Below are 11,194 nucleotides of genomic sequence, written 5' to 3'. Positions count from 1 at the left end.
ATGGTTCTCCGGCAGAGCTTCGCTACGCTCAACGGAGGAGGAGGAGGAGGAGAAGGAGGAGGAGGATGGGTTGAAGGGGGAGGGTTGCGCCAGGGGCAAGGGGAGAGCTCCCATTCGCCTCCCCACTATATATAGGGGTGGACGGGGCTGGTTTCTTGCCCTCCAAGTCTATTGGGGCATTGGCAAAGGTGGGAGGAAAGAAATCCCATCCTTCCCCTTCCCCACCGATTGTTAAACCCCCTTTTTAGGGATCTTGATCTTATCCCTTCGGGATATAATCTTATTCCTTCTAAGAGGGGGTCTTGGTGCGCCTTGACCAGGGGTGTGGGGCCTTGCCCCCACTACCCACGTTCATGTGGGTCCCCCCATGCAGGCGGGCTCCACTCCGGAACCTTCTAGAACCTTCCCGGTACAATACCGAAAAATCCCGAACATTTTCCGGTGGCCAAAATAGGACTTCCCATATATAAATCTTTACCTCGGGACCATTCCGGAACTCCTCATGACGTCCGGGGTCTCATCCGAGACTTCGAACAACTTTCGGTAACCACATACAATTCCCATTACAACTCTAGCGTCACCGAACCTTAAGTGTGTAGACCCTACGGGTTCGGGAACCATGCAGATATTACCGAGATGCCTCTCCGGCCAATAACCAATAGCGGGATCTGGATACCCATATTGGATCCCACATGTTCCACGATGATCTGATCGGATGAACCACGATGTCGGGGATTCAATCAATCCTGTATACAATTCCCTTTGTCCATCAGTATGTTACTTGCCCGAGATTCGATCGTCGGTATCCCTATACCTTGTTCAATCTCGTTACCGGCAAGTCTCTTTACTCTTTCGGTAATGCATGATCCCGTGGCTAACTCATTGGTCATATTGAGCTCATTCTGATGATGCATTAACGAGTGGGCCCAAAGATACCTCTCCGTCATACGGAGTGACACATCTCAGTCTTGATTCGTGCCAACCCAACAGACACTTTCGGAGATACCCGTAGTGCACATTTATAGCCACCCAGTTACGTTGTGACGTTTGATACACCCAAAGCATTCCTACAGTATCCGGGAGTTGCACAATATCATGGTCTAAGGAAATGACACTTGACATTAGAAAAGGTCTAGCAAACGAACTATGCGATCTTGTGCTATGCTTAGGATTGGGTCTTGTCCATCACATCATTCTCCTAATGATGTGATCCCGTTATCAACGACATCCAATGTCCATGGTCAGGAAACCACAATCATCTATTGATCAACGAGCTAGTCAACTAGAGGCTCACTATGGACATGTTGTAGTCTATGCATTCACACATCTATTACGGTTTCTGGTTAATATAATTATAGCATGAACAATAGACAATTATCATGAACAAGGAAATATAATAATAAATATTTTGTTATTGCCTCTAGGGCATATTTCCAACAGTCTCCCACTTGCACTAGAGTCAATAATCTAGTTACATTGTGATGAATGGAACACCCATAGAGTTCTGGTGCTGATCATGTTTTGCTCATGGAAGAGGTTTAGTCAATGGATCTGTGACATTCAGATCTGTGTGCACTTTACAAATATCTAGGTCTCCATCTTGAATATATTCACGAATGGAGTTGAAGTGACGCTTGATGTGCCTGGTCTTCTTGTGAAACCTGGGCTCCTTGGCAAGGGCAATAGCTCCAGTGTTGTCACAGAAGAGTGGTAGGACTAGGGTTCCTACCAGTGCGGCTACGCAGGTTATAGGGATAAGGAGGAGGTGGGCGAGGGCTGGAGCGGGCGCGCCGGTGAGTGGGCGCCGTCGCGGCTAGGGTTTAGGTGCGGCGGCGGTTGGCTGGTGGCGGCTAGGGTTCCGGCTCCTCAGGGAGCCGGGCAACAGAAGATGATAATATCTTTATTGCTTGATCTCAAACGATGTCTTACAACTAGTATTTATAACTTTAGCCTAAGATAACTTGCCTAAAATAACTTGCCTAAGATAACTTGCCTAAGATAACTTGTGGGTCAAGCCCCTAATACTAATGCCCGGTGGGCCTCTTCCGGTTATAGACCAAACCGGTCATAACATCTCTCCCCGCCTGCGCAAACAGCTCGTCCTCGAGCTGAAAGTCTGGATAGTGTTGGCGGAATTCTTCACGCTGCTCCCAAGTAGCCTCCTCCTCCGGAAGGCCTGCCCACTGAACGAGGATGAACCAGATGCCACGACGGAGCTGCGCCTGCAACACCTTTGCCGGCTCTGGAAGAATGCGACCATCGGCGATGGGAGGAAGCGCCGGAGGAGCCGCCGGTGGCTCGCCACGGAAAGGCTTGAGCAGCCCCACATGGAAAACGCCGTGGATGCGAGCGTGGGCTGGAAGCTGAAGACGATAGGCCACCTTCCCAATGTGCTCCAAGATAGGGAAGGGCCCGGTGTAGCGAGGGCCGAGCTTGCGCTTCGCGCGCAGGTCGAGTGACTGCGTAGAGCGGTGGAGAAGACGCAACCACACCCAATCACCCACCGCGAACTCCGCCTCGTGATGATGATCGTCGTTGTAGTGCTTGGCCAGCTACTGGGCCTGAAGGAGACGCTGACGAACCTCAGCAAGCATCTCGTCACGAGTGCGGATGAGGTCACCCGCAACCTCCGTCCGAGCTGTCTCTGAATCCACCGGAAGTATAGGCGGGGGTGGTCGACCATAGACCACCTCAAATGGCGTAGCACGCAGGGTGGAGTGATAAGAGGTGTTGTAGCAGTACTCCGCCCAAGAGAGCCAGTCCACCCAAGCGCGAGGCCGATCACCTGTCACACAACACAAATACATGGCAATGACCTTGTTAACCACCTCGGACTGACCGTCCGTCTGAGGATGGAACGCCGTACTTAGGCAGAGCTGGACACCCGCCATCTGGAAGAGGTCGCGCCAGACATGGCCCGTGAACACTGGGTCCCGATCACTGACGATCGAAGCAGGGAACCCATGTAGACGGACGATGCCGTCGAAGAAGGCCCGGGCCACGGACGCCGCCGTGTATGGATGGCCGAGCGCGATGAAGTGGGCATACTTGGAGAAGCGGTCGACCACCGTGAGGATGACCGACTTGCCGCCCACCTTGGGAAGGCCCTCAATGAAGTTCATGGATATATCTGCCCAGACCTGAGATGGCACCTCCAAGGGCTGGAGTAACCCGGCCGGCCTGAGGGTCTCTGTCTTGTTGCGCTGGCATGTCTGACAAGACCGAACCCAGTCGTGGACCAGGGCGCGGTCGCCAAGGATGTAGAAGTCGGCGCGAAGACGATGGAGGGTTTTCTGCATACCCTCATGACCCGCCGAGTGGGTGAGCTGTAACACCTGGTGACGGAGATCATCCTGTGCCGGTACAAAGACCCGGTGCCCATGTAGGAGCAGGCCGTCAGAGAAGCACCAAGGCTCCACCAGGTCACCGGTCATGAGATGCTGCTGAAGACGGACGGCATCGTCGGCCGTCGTAGTGGCGCGGTGAATGTCGGCGAAGAGGACGAACGTCGGCCCGGAGCGGATGCACAGGGCCGCCCCGGCGGACTCGTCGGCGGAGGACGCGAGGTCGGAGTCGCGACGGGACAGCGCGTCGGCCACGGTGTTAAGGCGGCCCAGCCGATACTCGACGGAGAAGTTGAAGCCGAAGAGCTTGCTGATCCACTGGTGCTGCGGCACAGTCGACAGCCATTGGTCCAGCAAAAACTTCAGGTTGTAGTGGTCGGTGCGAATGTGGAAGGACCGTCCCCACAAGTACGACCGCCAATGACGAACGGCCTGTACAAGGCCAATGAGCTCCCGCTCGTATGCCACTAGCTTAAGATGACGCGGAGCGAAAGGCCGGCTGAAGAAGGCGAGGGGCCCATCGCCCTAATGAAGCACGGCGCCGAACCCTGCGCCCGAGGCGTCACAGTCCACCACGAACGGGTGGTCGAAGTCGGGCATCTGGAGGACGGGGCCCGTCGTGAGGGCCCCCTTGAGGGCCTCGAACGCCATCGTCGCCTCGTCATCCCAGGCGAAAGCGTCGCGGTGAAGCAACCGCGTGAGGGGCGCCGTGATGAGCCCGAACTCCCGGATAAATTTCCGGTAGTAGCCGGCGAGGCCGAGGAACCCGCGGAGAGCCCGTGGCGAGTGAGGCGTCGTCCATGGGAGACGGCTGCCACCTTGTCGGCGTCCATAGCCACCCCGTCAGCCGAGATGATGTGGCCCAAGTAGGCCACCGAAGGCGTCCCGAACGAGCACTTCGAGCGCTTAAGGTGGAGGTGGTGCGCTCGAAGCTCGTTGAAGACGATGGCGACGTGCTGGAGGTTCTCGGCCCAAGACGCACTGTAGATCAGAATATCATCAAAGAAAACGAGCACAAACCGGCATAAGTAGGGCCTGAGGACATCGTTCATCAGAGCCTGGAATGTCGCCGGAGCGTTGGTGAGGCCAAAGGGCATCACCAAGAACTCGAAGTGGCCGTGATGAGTCTGAAACACCGTCTTGGCGATGTCATCCGGGTGCATGCGCACCTGGTGGTACCCCGACCGAAGGTCGAGTTTGGTGAAGAAGCGCGCCCCGTGGAGCTCATCGAGGAGCTCGTCGACCGCCGAAATAGGGAACTTGTCCTTAAGTGTGACAACATTAAGGGCACGGTAGTCGATGCAGAAATGCCATGTGCCGTCTGACTTCCGGACGAGAAGGACCAGCGCGGTAAATGGCGAAGTGGAGAGCCGGATGATGCCTTCCGCGAGCATGAGCGCACAGTGCCGCTCCAACTCATCCTTTTGCAACTGTGGGTAGCGGTAAGGCCGTACCGCCACCGGCACGGAGCCTGGCAGAAGGTGTATACGGTGATCGTACGTGCGGGCGGGTGGCAGCCCCTGTGGCTCGGTGAAGATGTTCGCGTGCTGCTGGAGGAGGCTCTCCAATAGTGGGTGCTCGGCCATGGCGGTGGTCGCGGCCAGCTGGAGTGGAGTGGTTGGGGCGGCACCCCCAATGCCGTTCCACCGAATGCGGCGGCCCAACCGCCAGAAGGTCATCATCAGTGCGTCGAAATCCCATAGAATAGGACCAAGAGTACGCAAGAAGTCGACGCCGAGGATGAAGTCGAAGCAGCCCAAGTCGATGCCGGCGCAGGTGATGGTGAAGTGCTCGTCGCCGATAGTGATGGGCACGTCGCGGGCGAGCCCGTGGCAGCATAGACGGTCGCCATTAGCGACTGTGACTCGCAACTGCTCACCGCCGGTTGGCTGTAATGCAAGGCGCCACATGGTGGTCTCTGGCAGGAAGTTATGCATGGACCCTGTATCCACTAGGGCCACCAGGCGCTCGCCCTGGATCATGACCGGTAAGAGCATCGTCCGTTCATCACGGATGCCGGCCAACGCGTGTAGGGACACCACGAGGGCGGTGGCCGGGGCGGGCGCGGGTGCCGCTGGAGGCTCCGCAAGGGCTGGAGCGCCGAGGCCATCCTCCAGTGTGTCCTCCTCAGTCTCGTCTGTCGTCTCCAAGTAGAAGAGGCGGGGACAGACATGGCCCGGTGCATAGGGTGCATCACAGTTGAAGCACAAGCCCAGGCGCCGGCGTTCCAGCTGTTCCGCCTGAGTGAGGCGCCTGAATGGCCGCGTCGGTGCCGTGGTGGGTGTCGGGGTGGCTGTGGACGACGCCGGTGCTGCCGGGGATGGCCGGGGAAGCTGTCGGCCCCCACGTGGCCGGATGGACGCATTAAGGCCTGGGCGCGCTGCTCGAACGCCCGGGCATAGTACATGGCCGTCTGAAGGTCTTGAGGCCCCTTCATCTCGACGTCCACGCAGATGTAGTTGGGAAGGCCGCCGATGAAAAGCTTCGCCCGCTGTAAGGCCGTCACACCGGGCGCGTGGCACGCCAGGGCCTGGAAGCGGTCGGTGAAGTCCTGCACCATGGAGGTGAACGGCAGGTGGCCCAACTCGGCCAAGCGGCTCCCACAGATCGGTGGCCCGAAACGAAGAAGGCACAGCTCTCGAAAACGATCCCACGGGGGCATGCCACCCTCGTCCTACTCGAGGGCGTAGTACCATGTCTGGGCGGCCCCGCGGAGATGGTAGGAAGCCAGCCAAGTATGCTCCGACGTGGGTGTGCGATGTCCGCGGAAGAACTGGTCACACTGGTTGAGCCAGTTAAGCGGGTCGTCGGAGCCGTCGTATGTGGCGAAGTCGATCTTGGCGAACCGGGGCGGCTGCTGGTGTGGCGTGCCCTGGCCCACTGCCTCGGCTGTGCGTAGGGCGAATGATGGTGCTCGGTCCATGGTGGAAGGCCCGGCGTAGTTCCCGGTGGCGCCCGACGCCTCGGGCTGCAACGGGAAACCGGACGGCGGGCGGCCCCCCGGGTAGGCCGATGGCGGCCCGTGAAGCCAGTCGGGGAGTGGCGATGGCGATGACGGAAAGCGGACCTCCTGGATCGGAAGCCCGCTCGGTGATGACCGACCCAGGTTAGGGCTGGGATGGGGCGGTGGAGGACCCTGCTCCGTGGCTGCTGGAAGGGACGGCATGGCGGGAGACGGCGCGGCCGGCGCGGTCCAGGTGGGCCACTGCGGCCCCATGGTGGCGGCGAGTGGCGCGGTGATAAGCACATTTCATATATATAATTTTGGCATACAAATATACCATTTGTTGAGTTCTGACATTAATTTTTGCTATGAAATACTGAATATTTGAATGATAATCATATAAGAGCATGTTGACTAGTGAATTGTTTCTTTTGCAGAAAAGTGCGAGAAGGCACTATAAACTTCAAGATTCAGTCGATTGCCAAACGCGATGAGACTTGGGGCTGGAACGAGAGAACGAGGGACCCGAGCGAGAAGAAAAGAAGTATCCAGGGGCAAGCTAATGTTGGAGGATCATCTTGAGAAGAAAGGAAGCAGGAGGGCCAAAGTGAAAAAATGGCAGATCAGAGGAGGTCAAAATCCCTAGACGCCCTGATTCCCAAATCGGGCCTGGCATCTCCATCTCCCTCACCCCACCTTCTCCACCACCGGCTGCCGCCGCAGCCAGGCCGGCGTGGGGCGCGCCACCGCTCCACCGCGCCTCCACCTTCACCGCGCCCTCCATCCACCAGCACCTCCATACACCACCATCCATCCACTCCATCACCACCTCGCGCCGCTGCACCATCCATCAGCGCCACCCCTTCACCACCATCACTTGCGCGCCCGACCAGACGAGGTGTCTGATCCCCCGCGCGCCTCCAATTGCTGCTGCTTCCCCCCTCGTCCCTACTGCTGCTACTCCACTTCCTCTGCTCCCCTTCTTCTTCTCTGAATCTCGATGCTGCTGCTCTTCTTCCCTTGCCTCACTGCTCTTGCTCCTCCTCTTGCGCCGATCTGCTGCTCCTCTCCACGTCTCTGCTACTCCCTTTCCCTTCCTGCTGTTGCCCTCTTATCCCCACTTCCTCTGCTTCTTTGCCTCTTTTCTGAACCATAAAACTGCTGCTGCTTCTCTCCTCACGCCCCTGCTTCTTTCCCAACCTGTTGCTGCTCTTCCTCTCTCCAGCGCCCCTTTCTGCTTCTCCAGCGTCTCCTGCTGCTGCTCCCAACCCCCTGCTGCTATCTCTCTCTACTTCCCTTGCTACTCTTCTTCTCTGAACCTACCTGCTGCTGCTGCTGCTGCTCTCTCTCTCTCTCTCTCTCAAATTTCTGTAACTTTGAGAAGTTTATTGTTCAGTACTTTGTAATATTCAGCATTGAGATGTTTTATTACATGTAATATTCAGATTTGTTAAGTGTAATATCCTACTGTTTGGTTCAGTTTCGAAGTTCAATATCAATGCTTGATTAGTATGTCCTTTGTGTTGACTAGTTGATATCTTGTCACTTTGAGAAATATTTGACCTGTTATACTTTGTTTAGTGAAACAGTATTCTTCATATGTCTTAGTATTGTTTCTTCCCTTTGTTCATGTATGATAGTTATATATGTGTCCTTGTCATATTATTCCCCTTTGTGTTAGTGTTTTAGATTCTCAAGTGTGATGAAAATACCAAAAAGACATCGAGTAAAATCTGATTCTCCCTTGTTGGTTATCCGCAATTTTGTTTGGTGACAATCATTGATAGTTTAGGTTTACTCTCTGTTCTCATCATCTAAATTCTGTCACCTACCTTTAGCCAGAGCATAGTCACCGTCGTCTAGTCCCTGTGGAGAACACGACATCTATAGTTTGGGGCGTAAAAACCCCACTGTACCTACAATTGATCAATTTTGGCGCCGTTGCCGGGGACTAGCGTCGAGTGACCGTGTTAGGCTATAGACTAGATTTACTTTAGTTCCTTGTTCAATTCGTCGTGTATTTCATCTTCAGTGTTTTTCCTCTACTTTCCCCCATTGTTGCTTCGGCTTATTAGGATACTAACCTTCTGACTAGTGTTTACTGTTTATGAGTGTGTGTAGGGAATCATAAATCTTTGCTGGTTGTTCTATAGTTACACTTGGTTAAGATATGGCATTGCGTCGTGATCTTTGGATGCCAAGTAGTCAATGTTATATCACAGGACCGGTTTGGCCAACTATTGAGGCAGAGAATTTTTAGATGAAGCCTGGTCTTATTGCTTTGGTTCAACAACAACAGTTTGGAGGACTGCCCACTGAGGATCCCTATGAGCACTTATACCGAGTCATGGAGTATTCAGGTACAGTCAAGTACCATGGAGTTCCTCAAGATGCTATCAAGTGCATGCTGTTCTCATTCTCTCTCCGGGATGATGCTCGTGCTTGGTATCGATCCTTGCCATCAAGATCATTCAGTTGGAACGAGATATCACAAGCTTTCTTGGATAAATATTTCCCACTACACAAGCAGTCCGCAATTCGAGATGAGATCCTCAGCTTCGTTCAGCGTGAAGGCGAGAGCTTGTATGATGCTTGGGAGAGATACAAGGCTTTATTCAGGAGATGTCCTAACCACGGGCTCGAGAGATGGTTAGAGCTGCAGATATTCTATAGAGGATTGACTTGGGACACTCGAGCTTACGTCGATATGGCAGCGGGCGGAGCTATTACAAACAAGACACTTGATGATGCTTTTCTGCTGATTGAGAGCATAGCTTTCCACCAACTTCAGCGGTACAATGATAAGCCCACCTCTGATTCATTGGTTTGCTTGCAACAAATCACTACACCTCAGCCGCCAATTCTTACACAAAATCCTGAACCTCTATCTCAGTGTGACAAGATTGAGCTTGCATGGATTATCTTTGACGATGATGACACCATTCTAGTTGACACACGCGCTACGGATCACATGGATACTAGTGTTGGAGATTCAGTTTTGCATTGTGATGATTCTTCCATGGATGAGCCGGAGCTGCAGTTAGTTGCTTTTGATATTGAGGAGTCACCTTTAGTTGATATTGATCATGTGCTGCTAGAGCCAGATATGGAGAAGTTCGCCTTTGATGATGTTAGCCGCATTGATTCTTCAACACTTGAGCCTGAGATGGAGAGCTTCATGGTTGATTATGGTGAGGTGGATTCAGATGTCAAGGAGTCAAGCTCTATTTCACTTGTTGACACGAATCCGGTGGAAATTTCTACTACCACACCTCACTTGGTATCTTCAATGGAGGTAGTCCTGAAGCTTCTTCCTAACTATCTCAGGTATGATCTCAGCTTTCTCGACAAGATATGCCATATCATGGATACTGCCTATGCACCATGTGACTTGTTGTTGATACATGTTCCTAACTTGCTCAATAGATATACTTATATGATAGGGTACTCTATCGATGACTTAGAGGGCATTCTCTCTGTCACTTGTATTGGCTTGGTTGTTGAGTGTTCTTTCAGGTTGATGCTTGTGTACCATTTACTGCGAGTTGACCGAGTTCGAGATGACATTCCCTGGGATCCTGGTGGATTCACGGCATGGTGATGAGGAGAAGCAATGGGCACACGCGAAGAGGAGTGAAGCTGGAGCAGGCATGGGGATAGAGAAGCAAAAAGAGAAGAGCTGCAGTTTAGAGAGCGTTGAGCGAGTGCTACTTCCTATATAAACCCGGTGAGCTGTTTCATGACCCGAATCTTAATATATCATCCATTGATACATGCTGAAATCATTTGATATTTGGGTTGCTTGAGCCATTTCTTAAATGTCGTCCCACTGAATTTTACCTTTGACATATGATGCTTGATGTGAATATGTGAACTGAATCGTGAATGCCTTGTAAACTAGTGATCTACATACTGCTTGCTTTGCTGAAATTAGTGAAAGTTATTAGTTTTGAGTGCTCAAATCCCTAGTACACTAGAAAACTTAATCATTTTCTGCTTTTACCTCGATACACCTAGATCATTAAGTGTCAGATGCTGAGTTTGTGCCTAATGTGTTCCCATTGAGAGCAATCACCTAAGCACTATGGATTAGTATGCTATGTTCCCTGGATCGGTAGCATGTGAACCAGACATGGAGAAGTGATGATTCCTATTTTTGTGCTTATGCGTTGTTCATTTAAGATAAGTAATAATGAATAAATAAGTCTGACTACCTACAGTAGCATGTCATGTTCCTGGGATCGGTGGCATGTGAAATCGGGTTAGCTTGGGCAGTAATTAATAATAAAAAAATGTAATTGTCGAACCAGGTGTATACCATGTTCTCGGGATCGGTGGTATGTTCCTTTGGGGAGACAAACAAAAAAAACTAAACTAATAATTGGTCGATCCAGGTGTATACCATGTTCTCGGGATCGGTGGTATGTTCCTTTGGTGAGATCGATAAAATATTATCATTGCTTTACTTCTGTAAATAAGTGATTTGATCACAAGTTTATGTTCTTTTTTGTGCTCGGGATCATGCTCTCTTTAGGAACCTTTGGCACAATCATCATTTGAACTTGTTGATCCACTTTTATCATTGTAAAAGTTTAAAATGATTGAGTCTACTAGTATCCTATTGCTTTGTAGCACTCTTGACCATTGATTTGCACTAGCTAAGTCCAAAGCATGCATTGTTTAGAGATCTACTTCACTTGGCATTCTCCAGTCAGCTCACTGTTGACTGTCTAGCTCTTGTCATATGCCTTTACTTGAGGACAAGTAAAGATTTAAGTGTGGGGGAACTTGATAAGCACATTTCATATATATAATTTTGGCATACAAATATACCATTTGTTGAGTTCTGACATTAATTTTTGCTATGAAATACTGAATATTTGAATGATAATCATATAAGAGCATG

General features: G+C 52.1%; 1 protein-coding gene and 1 non-coding gene across 2 annotated transcripts; one reads left to right on the top strand and one right to left on the bottom strand.

Annotated features, from left to right (window-relative positions):
* The first annotated feature begins 6,587 nt into the window (after positions 1-6,587).
* On the top strand, positions 6,588-10,455 carry LOC119308606. Its single transcript, XM_037584734.1, has 2 exons — positions 6,588-9,615; positions 9,805-10,455. The coding sequence occupies exons 1-2, from the start codon at positions 8,549-8,551 to the stop codon at positions 9,887-9,889; spliced, it is 1,152 nt and encodes a 383-aa protein (XP_037440631.1). The 5' UTR covers positions 6,588-8,548; the 3' UTR covers positions 9,890-10,455.
* Positions 8,825-8,928, bottom strand: LOC119313247. Its single transcript, XR_005151617.1, has one exon. It is a non-coding gene; the product is annotated as a small nucleolar RNA R71 (small nucleolar RNA).
* Positions 10,456-11,194: the final 739 nt, after the last annotated feature.

The sequence above is a fragment of the Triticum dicoccoides genome, chromosome 5B, assembly GCF_002162155.2.
Source record: "Triticum dicoccoides isolate Atlit2015 ecotype Zavitan chromosome 5B, WEW_v2.0, whole genome shotgun sequence".
Lineage (NCBI taxonomy): Eukaryota > Viridiplantae > Streptophyta > Magnoliopsida > Poales > Poaceae > Triticum > Triticum dicoccoides.
The sequence above is the reverse complement of the archived record's forward strand: the minus strand, read 5'-3'. Positions and strand labels throughout refer to the sequence as shown.